The following is a 21,385-nucleotide window of genomic DNA, read 5'->3' on the forward strand; positions in this document are numbered from 1 at the left end:
CAATACTGGTGCCATAATAGAAGTAACAGGGCTTCTCAGCAGGCACTTTCTGTTAATACTGGTGCCATAATAGAAGTAACAGGGCTTCTCAGCAGGCACTTTCTGTCAATACTGGTGCCATAATAGAAGTAACAGGGCTTCTCAGCAGGCACTTTCTGTCAATACTGGTGCCATAATAGAAGTAACAGGGCTTCTCAGCAGGCACTTTCTGTCAATACTGGTGCCATAATAGAAGTAACAGGGCTTCTCAGCAGGCACTTTCTGTTAATACTGGTGCCATAATAGAAGTAACAGGGCTTCTCAGCAGGTACTTTCTGTTAATACTTGTGCCATAATAGAAGTAACAGGGCTTCTCAGCAGGCACTTTCTGTCAATACTGGTGCCATAATAAAAGTAACAGGGCTTCTCAGCAGGCACTTTCTGTCAATACTGGTGCCATAATAGAAGTAACAGGGCTTCTCAGCAGGCACTTTCTGTTAATATGAGCTGCAATCTGAGAAAAAACATGCTTAATGCATGTGCGTTAAGTGTTATTACCTCTGCAGTCTGTTAAGAACAGGCGCTGTTCTTTTCATCACAAAAGTGTACACATTTAATAATAAAAATAATCTGTTCAGATAAATATTTATAAAACATAAATACATTAATATTTCATATGTTTACAAACATTTAAGATGACATATGATCACAAAAGGATCAACAACCCATTATAATATAATATGAATTAAATACCACCCATCTCCTACAATAAACATTCAGTATTTTAAATGTTTTTCCTTTAAACATCCAGCAGGCTATTATACCTCATCTTTATCTCTCTCCATATCTCGTTTCTTCAGTGCATGCTTGTAGAGCTTATGTAACTTTCTGGCATCAAATTCAGTGAACTTTGATACAAAGTTCCACAAGTAACTGAAAAAGTAAAAACATTGAATCGTAAAAAAAAGCTTTCTAATTAAATCCAACATGGTCCAACAAAACAATAAATTCAAAAACAACAAAAGATGTGTTTGTCAGAAACAGAATGCCCCCTACTGCGCCCCTTTGATTTTGTTTTTTTTACCTTTGACCTTGACCTTTCACCACTCAAAATGTGCAGGTCCATGAGATACACATGCATGCCAAATAGCAAGTGGCTATGTGAAGGGAAATAGAAGTTATGAGCATTTTTCAAAACCTAAACGCAGAAACCTAAACTCAAAGTGTGACGGAAAGACAGACAGATGGATGGACAGTCCGATCACTATATGCTCTCCTTCAAGGGCATAAAAATTGATATGATTTCAGATACTGTATCCACAATACAACTAATTCTTAAAGTCTGAAATTAGTTAATCTTTTCATCATAAATGCTTGAAATCTATCTTCATAATCAACAAATGCGTACTGTAATATATTTATAGTTGTTTAAATACAAAATTATATAAACTTTCCAAATACACTTAAACAATATTTCATAAAGAGCTTGGTTTTTGTGACCCCAGATCAACTTATATATCCCATGGTGAATTGTCAAAATTTGAGTAGTAAATCTGCACTGGTTTGTCAACTTTTATCGTTGGCAAATAAGTCACAAACTGAAGAGGATCATTGGGCATAACAAAATGCCTTGCACATCTTCACTTCATGGTGATATATTTCAAGTTTTAATTAAATTCCGTTAAAACTTTGGAAGTACTTTCCCCACCAACTAGCGACATTTTATGAACAAGAGTACCTTGAATATGCACTCTAAAACTTAGTGTTGGGGGCTATAAATATGTTTTCTTAAACTTGATTTGCAGCTGAATAAACATATATCTAAATAAACAATTAACTTATACGTGAGGTAGAGGTCATACCATCGCCACTGTTTGATCTTCTCCGGGTTATTCATGTCAGCAAGGCACTCATTGATGCGGTCCCCGATCTTGAGCAGGCACTGCTGCGTGTGCATCACCTGGTCTCGATCAGACAAACCCTCCTCTGGGTTGTCCAGGCGCTTCAGTGACCGCTTCACTGGACGCATCTTCTCCTTGCACTGGGGTTTCAGAAATAAAGTCTTAAGAGTCTAAATAAGCCTCAATCTGGGTAAATGGGGCTTAATGCACATGTGTTAAGTGTTGTCTGCACAAGCAGGGATGTCACTTTATGCCTAAACTAGGTTTTCATGTAGAAGAGACTTCCTTTAAACATAAAATCAACATACCAGTATGCAGAAAGTGTCATTCCTGATGAGCCAGTGCAGACTGCAATATGGGACTACACTAAACACACATGCATTAATACCCATTTTGCCACAGCCCGGCTCAAAGTTTTCATTTTCTTAATAAGATAAGAAAAATGCGTAACTCCAGCTAACTTAGCAGGAGAGAAACAATTACACAAACAACAGAAAAGTTCAGTATCAATTTGAAGTGAATCGGTGTAGACATGAAGATATTATAGTAAAAGGCAATTTTGGGTGGGCGTGGCCTATTTGGGCGGGGCGCCCCATGGTTTGTAATGGTAATGCATAGATGAGATTAACTGTATTGTCATAAGAGAGGTTCAGTATCAATTTTAAGTGAAACAGTGTTGAAATAAAGAAATTATAGTAAAAGGCAATTTTGGGTGGGTGTGGCCTATGTGGGTGTGGCCTATTATGGGCGGGGCACCCCAGGGTTGGTAATGGGGCCATACATAGTTAAGATTGACCGTATTGTCATAAGAGAAGTTCAGTATCAATTAGAAGTGAATCGGTGTAGAAATGAAGAAATTATGGTTAAAGACAATTTTGGGTGGGTGTGGCCTATTATAGGCGGGGTGCCACAGGGTTGGTAAAGGGGCATTACATAGTTGAGATTTACTGTATTGTCATAAGAGATGTTCAGTATCAATTTGAAGTAAAACGGTGTAGAAATGAAGAAATTATAGTAAAAGGCAATTTTGGGTGGGCGTGGCCTATGTGGGCGGGTTGCCCTAGGGTTGGTAATGGGGCCATGCATAGCTGAGATTGACCGTATTGTCATAAGAGAGATTCAGTATCAATTTGAAGTGAATCGGTGTAGAAATGAAGAAATTATAGTAAAAGGCAATTTTGGGTGTGCGTGGCCTATGTGGCCGGGGCGCCCCAGGGTTGGTAATGGGGCCATGCATAGTTGAGATTGACCTTAGTGTCATAAGAGAGTTTGGGTGTGCGTGGCCTATGTGGCCGGGGCGCCCCAGGGTTGGTAATGGGGCCATGCATAGTTGAGATTGACCTTAGTGTCATAAGAGAGACTCGGTATCAATTTGAAGTAAATCTTTGCAGAAATGAAGAAGTTAATGTAAAATAACATACTAAAAAAATGAGTGAAAATCTCTGACCCATCCCCGCCCCAACCCTCCATAACTTTGACCCAGGGGTCAGATCAAAATTGCGTCACTATCACCGTCGCACATATGCTCATAGCTACCATGTATGTAAGTTTCAAGGTTCTTGTGCTAATAGTGTAGGAGGAGCAGGTGGCCAGGACGAACGGACGGACAGACAGACGCACATCAATACAATATCCCCACTTTTTCTCTGAAAAACGTGGGGATAAATACATGAGCATTGAACTTATTTGTAATGCGGTCCAATATATGTTTGTAGCATATATTGGAGTTACAGTGCATGTTTATTGTATATCATGACCACATATTAAAACGTGACATTCAAGTAAGGACTAGTGTAATATCAGGTTTTAATAATAAAACAAAGAAAAAATGCATTGTATCTCTCATTAAATACAAAGATTGTTTACAAAATGGCTCATATTTTTTTAAAGTGGAAAAAATATATGGCAAAAATGGATGGTGCAAGAATATTATAACCCAGCTAGAGCCCTGCTTCTAGAAAAAAAGTGTAAACAGCTATTTGCAACCAGCATAAACAACATCAAATCAGAACAGCCTGCGAGTGACTTACAGTCTGTTCAGGTTTTATGCTGTTTGCTACTCATCAGTATCTTGAAATGACGAAACGAAGTTGAATCAAGAAAAAAATACAAAGTTCTTATTTGATTTTCTAAGAGACTACTATTGCGTCAACATGCAACTATGTAAGTGGTCAAGGGATAACATGAAAGCAAGCCTACCTCTTTGAACACATCCTCAGGCAGTTCTCCCTCAAACTCGCCGTCCTGTGAGATCGCCACGGGCTCATTGATCGCCGTGAAATGCATTGGTCCCCCCTTCTTATCCTTGCCTTTCTTCCTCTTCTCCTTCTTCTTCTTCCCATGGTGGTGGTGATGATGATGATGATCGTGGTCACCCTCCCCAGACTTCTTGCCATCCTTGGCATCAGTCTTATTATCTGGTTTCTTAGAGTACTTTTTACTGATGGACTCAATTGTCACGTTTGTGTCATTGGCACTTTTAGCACTAGAGTCTGAGTCATCCATATAATCCGGCACTTCAGCTTTTGACTTGAGTGGCTTTTTACTTTTACGACCACGCTGCACAGACAGAGACAAAAATAGCATGCACTCTTCTGTACTTAAACAAGAGTTTTGTCATAGCAACCACAAAAACAGGAAAAACAAACATATTCATCATATGGCCCTCAATCCACATACAAAGTTAGTTAAATCAACTGTGCTAAAATATTCTTTTAATCATTGCAAGATCCAGATTTTTTTTCACTTATTTATGTAACCATAGCAACCATATTTTTTCCAAATGAAACAACTTAATGAACATGCATATTTCCCATACTGACCTCTATCCCTATAGTTTTATCAATCTAGCTTAAGTATCATTTGGGTTATGATTTTTTGACATGTTTCACTTGAATGTGTAACCACAGCAGCCGTAGTTTTTGTTAACAACAAGAGATGTTTGCCAGAAACACAATGCCCCCTACTGCGCCACTTTGATTTTTTTTTTTTATATCCCTTTAAAAAATATTACTTCCCTTGTGAAAATGATCTATACCTGCCAAATGATAAATAGAAATGATCTCCCTTTAAAGCTTGTTACTTCCCTTGGATTTGTTTTTTGACCTAGAAGGATGACCTTGACCTTTCACCACTCAAAATGTGCAGCTCCATGAGATACACATGCATGCCAAATATCAAGTTGCCATCTTCAATATCACAAAAATTATGGCCCATGTTTCAAGTTTTAAGACTGACGGACGGACAGATGGACAGACGGACGGACAGTTCAACTGCTATATGCCACCGTACCGGAGGCATAAAAAGATTAACAAGGGCTATTTGAAAACATGCATGCCCCCCATATGGGCTGTCAGTTGTAGTGGCAGCCATTGTGTGAATACGTTTTTTGTCACTGTGACCTTGACCTTTGACCTAGTGACCTCAAAATCAATAGGGGTCATCTGCAAGTCTTGATAAATGTACCTATAAAGTTTCGTGATCCTAGGCCTAAGAATTCTTGAGTTATCACCCAAAAACCATTTTACTGTTTCGTGTCACTGTGACCTTGACCTTTGACCTAGTGACCTGAAAATCAATAGGGGTCATCTGCCAGTCATGATCAATGTACCTATGAAGTTTCAGGGTTTTGTTTTGGCCCGATTTTATAGCCGAAATTCGGCTATATTCCCAATCACAAAAAATATACATTTTTCTTAACCAAATTTTCAATTTTCTAAGTATAAAAAGGGCACATAATTCTGTCAAAATGCACGCCAGAGTAATCTAACTTTGCCTGCCAGTCCCCTCATGATAGTAAGTAAGTGTACCAAGTTTGAATGCAATAGCTTTGATACTTTATGAGAAAAGTGGACCTAAACACAAAACTTAACCAGACACCGACGCCAAGGTGATGACAATAGCTTATAACTTTTTTTTCAAATGACCTTGACCTTTGACCTAGTGACCTGAAAATCAATAGGGGTCATCTGCTAGTCATGATCAATGTACCTATGAAGTTTCATGATCCTTAAGCGTAAGCGATTTTGAGTTATCATCCGGAAACCATTTTACTATTTTGGGTCACCGTGACCTTGACCTTTGACCTAGTGACCTGAAAATCAATAGTGGTCATCTGCGAGTCATGATCAATGTACCTATGAAGTTTTATGATCCTAGGCCTAAGCGCTCTTGAGTTATCATCTGGAAACCATTTAACTATTTCGAGTCACCGTGACCTTGACCTTTGACCTAGTGACCTGAAAATCAATAGGGGTCATCTGCAAGTCATGATCAATGTACCTATGAAGTTTCATGATCCTAGGCCTAAGCGTTCTTGAGTTATCATCTGGAAACCATTTTATTATTTCAGGTCACCGTGACCTTGACCTTTGACCTAGTGACCTGAAAATCAATAGGGGTCATCTGCGAGTCATGATCAATGCAACTATGAAGATTCATGATCCTAGGCCTAAGCGTTCTTGAGTTATCATCCGGAAACCATCTGGTGGACTGACATACAGACATATGGACATACGGACATACATACAGACGGACCGACATGAGCAAAACAATATACCCCCTCTTCTTCGAAGGGGGGCATAATAAATATAGTGCCCTCACCCATATGTACCTTTAGTCACACACAGAGTTTCATCATTCTAGCTTAACCTTTTTTTAGATATCTTCGGATCCACTTTCTTAGGGCAGTTTTCATAGCAAACCACATTTTTTTCTGGAAAATATATCTAAAATAATGTGCATCTTCGACATATGGCCCCCTATGCACATATTGACTTTCATCAACCCATCTTAATGACCTATACATTTATCGCAGGATCCAGGTTGGAATGGAATGAGTGACCGACAGACCGACGGGGATAAACCTACCATTCCTTTGGTTTCACAGGTAGAGGACTGGAAATGCTATGAGCTATACACACAACCATGTCACACTGTGGACACCTCCCTAACTTATAACAATAACCTGTGAATGAAAATAGACCGCATCACCTTTTTGATTGTCCAACATTGTTTGTCTAAGGATTCTGAACGTTATTGATTAAATTAAGCAACCATCTTCTTTCATGTACCAACAAAATATAAACCCATAATTCAGTGTTGCTCTGATCTTATTTTTTGGGGTAACATTTCCAACTATTTCAGATTTGAAGCATAATAACAATTTTAAATTGTATTTCAAGTCTCGATTGATACAGATCTCCAGGTCCAAATAATTTGAAGTTGAACTGTATTTATCGCAATTATCTTGCAAGCAAACAATGTACATACCCCTGTGGTCTTGGTTGCACCTACAACTCCGTCCAGTTGTTTCTTCAGCAGCCTCAGAAGGTAGTCCACTCTGGTCTGGAGCTGCTTGCCCTGGGGTCGCTTGTCACCATCAGGAAGTATCTGAACATGGCAAGAAGGGCCGTGTTAGAAAAGTGGGACAGTTTTATACATCTGACACATTCTTGGAAAACTGGGATTGATGCAGATGCATAAAGTGATGTCACAGATTAGCCTGTGTATTCTGCAAAGGCTAATTATGGAAGACACTTTCCTAGTTTATGGATTGTTATCCTTTAAAGAAAGTATCTTCTAAACAAAAATCCAGTATAGACGGAAAATGTCGTCCCTGATTAGCCTATGCGGACTGACCGCAAGGTACCTCCTGACCAGGCTGCTTGAATAGGTAGATTGGTCTGTAGCTATGCTGGCAAATGGCATAAGACTCATGTTCTCACACAAGTCTCACATGAAAGAGGAACCAAAGGCATACAAGGGACTGAAATTATTGATAACAGGCAGCACGTGTATAGCTCTGAACATCTAGCTGACTAATTTTCCGATTTAGTAAAACTAACAGAATTCCTGACAGACGTCTGAAAATTTGGAATGGACGGATTAATGCATAAATTGTGTTCCAAAAGAGCATGACATTGAAGTAAACACATAAAATGAGCAGTGAAACTGAAGATGGATATGCACAATTAATTACCAAACAAAAGACCCCTAATTCCTAATCTGCTGATTTCAAGACACACATTTTCCCAATATCAGTGGGGTTTTTCCATGCTTAATTTACCCAATTGGCTTAATACTGGTACTTTTTGGGGCAAAGAAAATCAGCCTGCTCTACCTCAAGGGTATATAAATAACCCTAATGGCAAAGAAGCTAAATTGATCCTCATTCTGACCAAATCGGGCTTAATGTATGTGTGTACAAAGCCATCCCAGACTAGCCTGTGCAGTCCTCACAGGTTAATCAGGGACAACACTTTCCACTTTTATATAAACAAATGTTTTGAAGAGGTCTCATCTTCACATTATTCAAAAGCTAATCTGGAATGACGCATTGCGCACATGCATGAAGTCACCTTGTCATAGAGGCCGAGCTCTGTATCCATCTTGATCTGTTCCCAGTTGCCATACCCGTAGTCAGATATTCCCTTCAGCAGGTTTGAGTCATCGTCTATGTCCCAGGGGCAGTCCCAGTGTATGGCCTTGCAGTGGAAGTCTATGCGGAACCTGTAACAGGCAATTAACACTTCAGCCACACTCTGGGAAAACAGGGTTAAATGGATGTGCGTTAAATGTTTTCCCAGATTGACTGCACAGGCTAATCAGGCACATTACTTTCCGCCTAAACTGGATTTGTGCTAAGAAGAGACTTCCTTGAAACATAAAGTACAATACAAGCGGAAAGTGTCGTCACAAATACAAATTTTCTAAAATAAAATTCATTTTAATTATTAAATACTTACCTGCTATCCCTAGCTATACCTTTTCAAGGTGGGTTAGCTACTCCAGAAATCTTCAAGCGCCACTAACAATTCTTTTATTCTAATATGTTGTTTTGTATCTCAGCAATTGTTATTGTTTTTCTCTGCGTTATTGCATTGATAAGCAGCTGAGAAATGTCGCTAAACTGGGCCCATAAACAGAATTTATAATGAAAGAATGCTTAAACTTTTGAAACGTATTAAGTTCAAAGATATGCTCAGACTTACCACATTCACAAGGAAATTCCCACTGCTTATTTCAAAAAGCCAAAATACTGCTAAGCCATTCCTCACATCTGTAGATGGTGGGGGCGTAACAATTAGCACAAGGCCAAAATCCCAGCACAGGTTAACTTTGACATGAGCTTTCTCAGATTTTTAGATTCATCTAAAAGGGCTTGTAATATCTTTCTTTGGCACAAACAATTTGGGCCCAAGTAAAATTTTAATAAGTGCTAAAACAAATTACAAACACATAATTTACAAATTGACACAGATAAGTGGGAAAACACTCTCTGACTCACTTTTTTTTGTCAGCCTTGTTCTTTGGTATGTATCTTGCAAGTGGTTCTAGGTCCGTCTCTGACTTCACTATGGACAGCACATTAATAACAACACTGGCAATCTTGCATGAGATGCTTCGTGGACCTTTCTTGTTGGCAGTCCCTATAAAAAGATGGGCAAATTGAGTCACTCTACATACATGGAATAGAAAAATTGAGAACAAGAGATGTTTGTAAAACATGAAGGGGTGCAACAATATACATACATACCATCAAACAGTATATAGTTTTTTAGTAGGTATTTTATGTATTGCAATATTAATGATAATAGGACCTCAAACCATATGTTGCTCACCTGAGATTTCAGAAAACTTAACTGTTTTGAGTAGGTTTTGTGATCCATGTTCAAACTTGGCCAAGATATCATTAGAACAAATATTCTGAGCAAGTTTCCAGGGTTTTTTTTTAAATATTTTTTTGGAAAGTCATGATCATGGGCACCCCTGATTTCGTAATTGAGGGACAGGTATTCTTGCTTACAGGCCCTGATGAAAGGTCTGTTAACCCTTTACCACTTAGATACGTATTTTCATGCATTTGTAGTACCTTCGAAAGTTAAATGCAATTTAAGTCCTTTCTTACTAGATTCAAGTTTTAAAGGCTTTATTTCAAAACCTTAGATGCTGATGAGCAGCAAACAGCATAAATCCTGAACAGACTGTGAGTTACTTGCAGCCTGTTATGGTTTTATGCTGTTTGCACATAGCAATTTTTACTTCTGAATGTGAAAGGGCTAATGGCTAACATTTTGACCTACAGGGCCCTTGTGTTACTTACCCTCCCCGTTCTGTTCTTCCTGTTGTTTTTTGGTGGTGTATTCCTTCATTGCCTGGTCACATTGAGACTTGAGCAGCTCGGCAAGCTTCTTGAGATCAGATTCAGACTTCTCCTGCAGTTCAGCATCGCACGCAATGTCGTCCAACCTGATAAAAATCCATCAGTATATGGACCAGTTATGGCTGATACAGGAGTTTTCAAGCTAATTATGTCCCCCACTATAGTAGTGGGGGACATATTGTTTTTGCCCTGTCTGTCTGTTGGTTGGTTGGTTGGTCTGTTGGTTGGTTTGCGCCAACTTTAACATTTTGCAATAACTTTTGCTATATTGAAGATAGCAACTTCATATTTGGCATGCATGTGTATCTCATGAAGCTGCACATTTTGAGTGGTGAAAGGTCATCCTTCAAGGTCAGAGGTCAAATATGTGGCCCAAATCGCTCATTTTATGAATACTTTTGCAATATTGAAGATAGGAACTTTATATTTGGCATGCATGTGTATCTCATGGAGCTGCACATTTTGAGTGGTGAAAGGTCAAGGTCATCCTTCAAGGTCAGAGGTCAAATATATGTGGCCCAAATCGCTTATTATATGAATACTTTTGCAATATTGAAGATAGCAACTTAATATTTGGCATGCATGTGTATCTCATGGAGCTGCACATTTTGAGTGGTGAAAGGTCAAGGTCATCCTTCAAGGTCAGAGGTCAAATATATGTAGCCCAAATCACTTATTTTATGAATACTTTTGCAATATTGAAGATAGCAACTTGATATTTGGCATGCATGTGTATCTCATGGAGCTGCACATTTTGAGTGGTGAAAGGTCAAGGTCATCCTTCAAGGTCAAATATATGGGTCAAAATTGCTCATGTAATGTCACTTCTGCAATATTGAAGCTAGCAATTTTATATTTGAAATGCGTGTGGCTCTCAAGGAGCTGCACATTTTGAGTGGTGAAGGGTCAAGGTCATCCTTCAAGGTCAAACGTCATAGGGGGACATTGTGTTTCACAAACACATCTTGTTAAAGACTATATTTGACCTTTAACATCTTTAAGCATGACATACACCTTTAAGGTGAAGAGACGGGTGTTACATGTATTCTTATGGTGGTTTACATTTGTGACAAATTATTCTATAATCCATTAGCATATGTCAAAGTTAAGGCTGAGACAGAATTGTTGGAAGGACATCCAGACACACCTACAGACAGACAGTGCGACTTTTATATGCAAACTCATTTTAAGGAAGGGCAGAAAATGTACATGTAGAACATGCAAACACAATTTTTATTGCAATATTTATACAGAAAATGTCATAAATAAAGTCTTATTTTTGTTTCTATTCAAGCTTCTCAACATTTCTCAAAGCAATTACATATTAAGACCGGCGCTATTACAAATGACAGACATAAGAAAATAATTAAAAAGTGAGTGGAATTTTGGAAAAATTAATCTACTGTTTACCTAGACAAAGGATCTGGAAATTTTTTGTAGCTCTTGATAAACCGTCTTATTTCAGCGTTGGTGAATCCTCTAATCTGGTCATTTTTGCCGCCAGCTCTGGGACGGCCTCGTTTCTTGGGCTTATCATCGTCACTGCCGGAGTCATCGCTATCAGAGTCCTCATCATTGTTGCCATCTTCATCATCTGAGTCCAGCTTTTTCTCCAACTGAAAATATGTTCTCATATAGGATTCTGAAAGATTGTACTCATATTAAATATGCAAATATTTTTTTTAAATAAAGCCATCCAAAGTTAAATAAAAGATGTTGAAAAAAGTACCGCATGCCATAAGTAATTGTAAACATAACAAGTTGAAACAAGATAGTTATCAAAAAGCACAAAACTCTGGCTCCCCTACATGCTTAAGAAAGGTGTGCTGCCTGGATTGCAGGTGAAGTACCAGAAGCTACATTTGTATCTCATTCTCAACTTTATCCCGCTACACTCCCCTCCCTTGCTCGCCTCTTTCTCCCACCCTTTTCTACATGTGTGGTTTGCTGCCTAGGGAGCAAGAGGAGCTACAGTAACACCCCTGACTACCATCCTTCTCCTCAAGTCTATCACAAGTACATACTGACACGTTCCGGGATTGGTATAATGTGTCATCCCTGGTTAGCTTTGCAATCCGCACAAGCCAATCAGAAACGACACTTTCCACTTTTATCATTTTTGTTAATTCTAAACGAAAACAAATTTTCTTAAAATAAAATTCATTTTAATTATTAAATACTAACCTGCTATCCCTAGCTATACCTTTCTAGGTGGGTTAGCTTTTCCAGAAATCTTCAAGTGCCGGAATTCGGCCACCTCTCCTACTAAAAACAGATTCAGGTTAAACATAGTACAATGTAACCTAACCGGAAATCAAGAACCGTAACTCATCTTTCTTTTCATACAATTATGAAAATATAAAACGATGAGCGGGGTTGGGAGGTGGGACTTACCAATAGCAGGTAAGTATTTAATTATTAAAATGAATTTTATTTTAAGAAAATTTGTTTTAATGTCATAAATACATACCTGCTGTCCCTAGCTGATTTTGTAGGTATGGCGGGAGGTTCTCGTTATATTTTCCCAGCACAACAAAAACCCATAATCAGGTTTTTCAGCCAGAGATAGTAGAAATGTATCCTCATACAATCTTCGTTAGTACAGAATTGTACTTAGTTTCTCAATGGGACCAGTACATTTACGCCATGGAAGAAACTACATTTGAGCAACCACAAGAGGACCCAACATATATAAATTGTCCTGTTGACACTCAAGAGAACGAAGATAGAATGAGGAAAAGGTGGTCGGATTCCTCCAGAAAGCAGCTTGAAGCACTTCAGAAAGTGGAACATTATTCATATACATCCACGAAGCCGAAAGAGCTCTTAATTCATGCGGTCTGATCTTAAAAAGGGATAAATCCCTAGATGAGAGAGATGAATACGCCTTCTTAATAGTCGAGGCTACACAACGAGAAATCGAAGCCGCAGACACATCCCCCCCTTTTAACGGAATGAAAAGTATCTTACGAGAACCTCGAATAGACTTCACTCTTTTAAGATAGAATTTTAACTCCCTGACTGGGCAAAGAAGTCTATCATCATCTTCATGTCAACAAGTATTAGAAAGACTAGGAACTTTGAAGGGTTAGAAGCCATAGAGGGGAGTTGATATTTAGCAAGGAATCCTGGCTGACATAAAAAAGTTACAGATCCATCTGAGGAATCAAAACGAAGATGACCATCCTCGATAGACAGAGCATGAATTTCACTTCTCCTTTGGCTGAAGCCATAGTAAGAAGGAAAACTGTCTTCCTAGATAGAAACTGTAAAGAAGCTTGATCTAGAGAATCAAGAACACAAGCCAAATCCTATTTAGGCGCAAGTGTACGAGAAACAGGACGTTTAAGTTCCATAGATCAAATCAGTTCCGAAATCGCTGGATCAGCACAGACTTGTGATGATTTAGTAAATGCCAATGTATGCGAAATCATAGATCTATATCTTTTGATGGAGCTAAGAGAAAATATCTTATCATCAAAAAGATAGATGAGAAAATCCGCTATGTGTCTAGCAGAAGGATTGAGGGGATCAATTTTCCCTTGAATACACCAATTAGAGAAGAGTTTACATCGAGCATCATAGACTGCTCTAGTGGACTTTCTCCTTGCAGAAGCAACGAGGGTAGAAGCCCTGACAGAAAAGCGTTTCTTCTGCAGAGGTTGCCTGTTAACGGCCAGACGTGTAAGTGGAACATTGCTGGATCCGCATGAAGTTTTTCTCTTGAGTCAGAAGATCTGATCTGTGAGGAAGTGTCCTGGGATAATCGTACAGGAGACTGAGAAGATTGTTGAACCACGATCTCCTGGGCCACCAAGGGGCGATCAGGATTATGCTACACAAATTCACCCTGGTTTTCGCCAATATTTGGAGAATTAGCATGGAAGATAAGCGTAAGCATCCAGTTGGTCCCAATCAAACAAAAACGCGTCTACTGAACACGCTTCAGATCGACTGCGATGGGAACGACCTCTCGTAAAGTAACTTCTCCTAGAGTCTCGAGATGATCATTATCTATCATATTGATGCCGTAAATGAGGGCTACTCTATAAAGGAGATCGTGCACGACGTCTACCTCTATTGTCGGTACTAGTTGACAACCCAGATGCCTTTGAAGAAGAAGAATAGGAGGAATAATCCGATGATGATGATCGATGTCTCTTCTTGATCGATGACCGGTGCCAAGTAGTACTGTTGGTGACCGGCAGTATTGACCGATGACCGGACCGGTCACTGTTGATAGATGACCAGTGACCAGAGACCGGTCCGTTATCCGATGAATAACCAGTCATGCTATGACCAGTGTTGTCACCAGGCAATGACCGTATGGCGGCTGCTAAATGGTCCGGCATTGGTCGTAGTCCTTGACCAATGCCATCAGGCATAGACCGGCTGACGGTTGTCACCATATGGTATGATGTTGATCGACTTTCTAACGAAGTTAGCATAGTACGATCTCCATCTTGCCCTATACCAGATGACTGATGTTGCCAATTCTCGACCGTAGTCAGTGGTAGGAATGATAGAAGGATTATCCTGCACCAAATGATGATTCTCTGGTAACGAAGAATGACTATCCGCAAAGTCGACACACTGATAATTAAAACTAGAAATAAACGGTGAATTATCAGAAGTGACAGGTACATATTGTCCAAAGGAATCTTGACCCCATGTGTCACGCAAAGACGGAGTAGCAGCCGGGGGTTTCCGACTAGGAATAGTAGTAGATACCCTTGGTGCAGACAAAACAGCCGTTGTGGTGAGATGAACACCAGAATTGAAGGGCTGTGACATCGGATCAGTGAATGCAATATGTGTTGACATCACACTGGGAACTGGTGCATAGGGTTAGGAGACATTACAATCAGAAATAGGATAGTAATGTGACCAGTCATAAAAGTCGGAACGACAATGCTTCAGTGAAGCTTGTCTACGACCTTTATTCCTGTGATGCCGAGATCTAGAACGGCTATGATGCCGAGAGCTAGAACAGCTATGACGGGAATAACGTCTCCTCGAGTATCCTTTCCGTAATGATCGACTATGATCATAACGATGACGGGAATGAGGACTGCTCGATGAATAAGAGTGTGTCCGATGTCTACCTCTATAATCGGAACTAGTCGACGACGATAGTGCATTTGACGACGAAGAAGTGGAATAATGCGATAAAGACGAACGTCTGTTTCTGATCATTGACCGGTGACTAGCAACTGTTGAGGGGTTAATGATCGGTGCATGTTGACAGATGACCGGTGAGTCAGACCAGTCATCAGTACCCGATGACCGAAGCCCAGTGGGTCGGACCGGTCATCAGTAACAGATGACTGGTGACCGGTGGGTCGGACTGGTGACCGGACCAGTCTCCGTTGATCGGTGGGTCGGACCGGTCTCCGTTGACCGGTGACCTATGGGTCGGACCGGTGACCGGACCAGTCTCTGGTGGGTCGGACTGGTCTACGTTGACCGGTGAGTCAGACCGGTCTCCGTTGACCGGTGGGTCGGACCGGTGGCCGGACAAGTCTCCATTGACCGGTTGGTCGGACCGGTGACCGGACCGGTCCTCGGTGACCGGTCGTTGCCCGGACCGGTCCCCTGTGACATGACCAGCGTTGTCACTGGATAATGACCGTATGGCGGGTGCCAATTGGTCTGGCATTGGTCGATGTCCTTGACCAATGCCATCAGGCAAAGACCGGCTGACGGTTGTCGCCATATGGTCTGATGTTGATCGACTTTCCGATGTAAAGTACGATCGACATCTTGCCTGATACCCGGTGACTGATGCTGCAACATGTCATCTGTGGTCTTCAAAGTCACCGGGTATTAATCCACTCTTGTCTCTGCGACCATCATGTAGTCGATTATATGAAAGACAAGAGCAAAACTTTTTAAACAATAAACTGGTCACAGACCAGATTATCATACGGTACATAAAATCATTATTTGCCCATAATGAAATTAATTAACATTCTCTTATTATTATTGTAAAAGAGAAAGTCAATAGTACCTATAACCTATAATACGACTGCCGAAGATCGTAAATTAAACAAAGTTTAATTCAAACAGATGAAAATTCAAATGACCATAATTTAGATTGTCATATGGAAAGTAAAATCATTATTGCACACAATGGCAAATGATAAACATTCTGTCAATGTATTAGAAGAACACGCTATGCAGGATCTTGTAACACATGAGAAGAATATTTACACAGTACAAATCTTCTCAATAACCTATTGATGAAGATCACAATAAGTACGTGCTCATGTACATGAGCAGGTACAAAACACCCAGCAAAGCTGAAAACAATTTAAGTTATACGCGGTGACTGATGCTGCAATTGATCATCTGACGTCTGCTGTAAAGTCACCGGGAATTTCTCATCTGATGAAGGTTCATCTGTACGTTTTCTGCTTAGAAACGTTCTGCGACAGATTGCTTTCTGCCACGTTGCATCGTCTCACGCACTACACACAGAGCATTTATGTTCAAAGGAACAATTAGTGCATGACAAACAAGTCTTGTGGAAATCCCACAAAGCCTTAATGTGCCCACACGAATCTCTAGTTTGTAAACTCATTCTTATTCTGAAAGTAGAAAGAGGAGAATCCGCGTAAGGAAACAATGTAAAAAGAACAAAATAACTGAAATAATCAGTTTAACAAAGTATTTCCAATGTACAAAATTGTCAATAACTTGTTGACAAAAATCACGAAATCCTCGTGTTCAAATCATGAGCACATGGAAAAATCCGACAAAAAGTGAAAAACAATGAATTATCAACAAAATAATACAAGAAAAGATTTCTGAATGAAGCAGAAATGATAAATTATACAATTCATCAATTTCAAACCCATTTCCACTACGCAGAATTGAACTAAAAGTCCAAATTTAAAGCCGATAGAAAATGGCGATCTGCACCGTGTGTCTCCCGAAAAGTAAGACGAGTTACGGTTCTTGATTTCCGGTTAGGTTACATTGTACTATGTTTGCCCTGAATCTGTTTTCAGTAGGAGAGGTGGCCGAATTCCGGCACTAGAAAATTTCTGGAGAAGCTAACCCACCAAGAAAGGTATAGCTATGGATAGCAGGTATGTATTTATGATATTAAAATCAAGTTTAGGCGGACAGTGTAATCCTTGATGAGTGGTGCGCTGTCTTGAGGCAGGTAAGGCTCCAGGGAACACCCTCTGTCACCTCGCTCCCTTTACCTGTTGAAGAGTGGTGCGCTGCCTAGGGGCAGGTTAAGCTGCAGTAACACCTTCTGTCTCTTCCTCCCCCCTTCCCTGTTGAAGAGTGGTGCGCTGTTCAGTAACACCCTCTGTCTCTTCCCCTCCCCTTACCTGTTGAAGAGTGGTATGCTGCCTTGGAGGCAGGTTAAGCTCCAGTAACACCCTCTGTCTCCCCTCCCCTTACCTGTTGAAGAGTGATGCGCTGCCTCAGGGGCAGGTTAAGCTCCAGTAAACCCTCTGTCTCTCCCTCCCCCCTTCCCTGTTGTAGAGTGGTGCGCTGCCTCGGAAGCAGGTTAAGCTCCAGAAACACCCTGTCTACCCGCCTTCCCTAACCTGTTGAAGAGTGCTGTGCTGCCTCGGGGGCAGGTTAAGCACCATTAACAACATCTGTCTCCGACCTCCCCTTACCTGTTGAAGAGTGGTGTGCTGCCTCGGGGGCAGGTTAAGCACCATTAACAACATCTGTCTCCGACCTCCCCTTACCTGTTGAAGAGTGGTGTGCTGCCTCGGGGCAGGTTAAGCACCATTAACAACATCTGTCTCCCCCCTCCCCTTACCTGTTGAAGAGTGGTGCGCTGCCTCGGGGGCAGGTTAAGCACCATTGACAACATCTGTCTCCCCCCTCCCCTTACCTGTTGAAGAGTGCTGTGCTGCCTCAGGGGCAGGTTAAGCACCATTGACAACACCTGTCTCCCCCTCCCCTTACCTGTTTTAGAGTGGAACGCTGCCTCGGGGGCAGGTTTAGCTCCAGTAACACCCTCTGTCTCTCCTCCTCCTCCACTCTGTCTATGTCCTCCTTGGGGATGATGTTTGACCAGTCCTTTCCCACTAGGGAAATTAAATTACAATTTTTACTGTTACAAAATGCTACTGTTCAACATGAAATTTATTAAACCGTCTACTTAAAATAAAATAAAACAACAAATCCACTGTTCATGTTTTTTATGAAGCATGTCTAGCTATTGGCTGCAAGCTTGCTAACAGCTAAGCACAATATAAATGAACTATGTCATAAGGCTAATTGGTATGCTTGTATACTGTAAAGAAGCCCACATGAATGGGTGATTTCAAAGTGGCACTAAATTACATTCATTTTTTCTCTCGACAACCCTACTTTCATCAGCTGAATCATACATTTATCAAAATCAAAACATTAATACATTCAATATCATCAATGAAAGCACCAATAAATCTGAGTCAGAACTAAATCAACAGTCTAGCAAATCAACACCTAAACTAGAGCTTTGTCAGAGACGTGACGAATACCCCCACATGCCGCATTGACACATATTATTTTGCATGTCGTCTTCACAAAAATCAGCGGACTCCATGCTAAATTTTTAAAACGCACTAAGTGACCCCTTGACCTAGTTTTTGACCCAAAAAGGCCCATGTTAAGATCATCTCCATAAAACTTCTGACCAAGTTTGGTCAAGATCGGATGTAAACTACTTGAATTAGAGAGCGGACACCATGCTGAATGTTAAAAAACGCACTAAGTGACCCCGTTACCTAGTTTTAGGCCCAGAATGGCCCATGTTCGAACTTGTCCTAGAGATCATTTAGATAAAACTTGTGACCAAGTTTGGTGAGGATTGGATGAAAACTACTTGAATTAGAGAGCGGACAACATAGTGATGTTTAAAACGCCTTAAGTGACCCCGTGACCTAGTTTTTGACCCAGCATGACCCATATTCAAACTTGCTCTAGACATTATCAAGATACAACTTCTGACCAATTTTGGTGAAGATTGGATAAAAACTACTTGAATTAGAGAGCGGACAAAATGGTGAGGTTTAAAACACACTGAGTGACCCCGTAACCTATTTTTTAACCTGGCATGGCCCATGTTTGAACTTGGCCTTAAGATCATCTAGATACAACTTCTGACCAAGTGTGGTGAAGATCGGATGAAAACTACTTGAATTAGAGAGCGGACAACATGCTGAATGTTTAAAACGCACTAAGTGACCCAGTGACCTAGTTTTTGACCCTGCAAGGCCCATGTTCGAATTTGGCCTTAAGATCATCTAGATACAACTTCTGACCAAGTTTGGTGAAGATCAGATGAAAACTACTTGAATTAGAGAGCAGGACAACATTGTAATGTTTAAAACGCCCTAAGTGACCCCGTGACCTTGTTTTTGACCCGGCATGACCCATATTCAAACTTGCTCTAGACATTATCAGGATACAACTTCTGACCAGTTTTGGTGAAGATTGGATAAAAACTACTTGAATTGGAGAGCGGACAACATGGTGAGGTTTAAAACACACTAAGTGACCCCGTGACCTAGTTTTTGACCCGGCATGGCCAATGTTCGAACTTGACCTACACATCATCTAGTTACAACTTTTGACCCAGTGTGGTGTAGATTGGATTTAAACTACTTGAAATAGAGATCAGACACCATGCTCAATGTGTAAAACGTACTAAGTGACGCTGTGACCTAGTTTTTGACCCGGCAAGGCCATGTTCGAATTTGGCCTAGACATCATATAGATACAACTTCTGACCAAGTTTGGTGAAGATCGGATGAAAACTACTTGAATTAGAGAGCGGACAACATGCTGAATGTTTAAAACACACTAAGTGACCCCGTGACCTAGTTTTTGAACCGGCAAGGCCTATGTTCGAACTTGGCCTTAAGATCATCTAGATACAACTTCTGACCAAGTTTGGTGAAGATCGGATGAAAACTACTTTAAATAGAGAGCGGACAACATGCTGAATGTTTAAAACGCACTAAGTGACCCAGTGACCTAGTTTTTGACCCGACAAGGCCAATTTTCGAACTTGGCCTTGACATCATGTAGATACAACTTCTGACCAAGTTTGGTGAAGATCGGATGAAAACTACTTGAAATAGAGAGCGGACACTTAATACGAACCGACCGACAGACCGACAGACAAGCTCACTCCTATATACCCCCCTAAACTTCGTTTGTGGGGGTATAACAATAGTGCTAATACAAATTTATCTAGTAAAATTCATTTTAATTAGTAATTACTTACCTGATATCATATGCTATTTACTCCGATAGGATCGTAATTTATCCGGAATTTTTCGTCCGAGGAATCCCACACTTTTCAGAAACCCGTCTAGTAGGACAGAGCGGTCACATTAGTGCCGTGTAGCCGCACAACCAAAACGGGACATTACCCAGAATCCACTCTTATTCCAATAAAAAAATATGAAATATTAGACGAAGAGCGGGGTGGGAGGTGGGACTTACCGATATCAGGTAAGTAATTACTAATTAAAATGAATTTTACTAGAAAAATTTGTTTTAATAGCTTAATTACGTTACCTGATATCATATGCTGAATTTGCAGCTGAGGCGGGAAGGTTCGCGAAAATCTCCCCATCACAGCGGAACCCATATCTCGGGTTCTCAGCTAATCTTCGTTATTACGGTATTAACTTAATTCATGGATAAGCGTAATATACCTATGCCGTAGAAGATACTACCGTTTGTGCAACCACAAGAGGGCCCAACAAATACAAGTTGTCCTGTTGGCACTCCAGAGAACGAAGATAAAAAGATGAAAAAGTAGTCTGATTCCTCCAGAAAGCAGCTTGAAGCACGTCAGAGAGTGGGGTATGATTAATATATGCCCACGAAGCCGACATTGCTCGTAATTCATGCGGTCTAATCTTAAAAAGGGATGAATCCCTTGAAGAAAGAGAAGAGTAAGCCCTTTTTATAGTCGAGGCTACCCAACGGGAAATAGAAGCCGCAGACACATCGCCCCCCCCCCTTTTAAGGGAATGAAGAGTCTCTTACGAGAACCTTGAATAGACTTAACTCTACTAAAATAGAACTTCAAAGACCTGACAGGGCAGAGGAGTCTATCTTCATCTTCATTACCACAAGTTCTAGAAAGACTTGGGACCATGAAGGGTTTAGAAGCCATAGAGGGGAGTTGATTTTTAGCAAGGAATCCTGGCAGACACAACAAGGTGACAGAGCCATCGGAGGAATCAAAACGAAGATGGCTTTCTTCGATAGAAAGAGCATGAATTTCACTTCTATGTTTGGATGAAGCCATGGTAAGAAGGAAAACGGTCTTCCAGGTTAGGAACTGTAAAGAAGCCTGATT

At 40.5% G+C, this 21,385-nt stretch overlaps 1 protein-coding gene across 8 annotated transcripts in view; it reads right to left on the reverse strand.

Moving 5' to 3' along the window:
- The window catches only part of LOC127876395 (chromodomain-helicase-DNA-binding protein 1-like), an 85,472-nt gene that overhangs the window by 14,081 nt on the left and 50,006 nt on the right, over positions 1–21,385 (reverse strand). For all 8 annotated transcript variants that reach the window (XM_052421592.1, XM_052421590.1, XM_052421588.1 and 5 more), the window contains 9 exons: positions 17,986–18,107; positions 11,455–11,660; positions 9,985–10,130; positions 9,169–9,310; positions 8,240–8,390; positions 7,152–7,271; positions 4,080–4,439; positions 1,842–2,020; positions 804–912 (listed from right to left, as the gene is read on the reverse strand). In XM_052421592.1, coding sequence (XP_052277552.1) covers positions 804–912; positions 1,842–2,020; positions 4,080–4,439; positions 7,152–7,271; positions 8,240–8,390; positions 9,169–9,310; positions 9,985–10,130; positions 11,455–11,660; positions 17,986–18,107 — 1,535 coding nt within the window. The remainder of the gene's footprint in view (positions 1–803; positions 913–1,841; positions 2,021–4,079; positions 4,440–7,151; positions 7,272–8,239; positions 8,391–9,168; positions 9,311–9,984; positions 10,131–11,454; positions 11,661–17,985; positions 18,108–21,385) is intronic.

This window comes from Dreissena polymorpha, chromosome 4 (genome assembly GCF_020536995.1).
Source record: "Dreissena polymorpha isolate Duluth1 chromosome 4, UMN_Dpol_1.0, whole genome shotgun sequence".
Classification (NCBI taxonomy): domain Eukaryota; kingdom Metazoa; phylum Mollusca; class Bivalvia; order Myida; family Dreissenidae; genus Dreissena; species Dreissena polymorpha.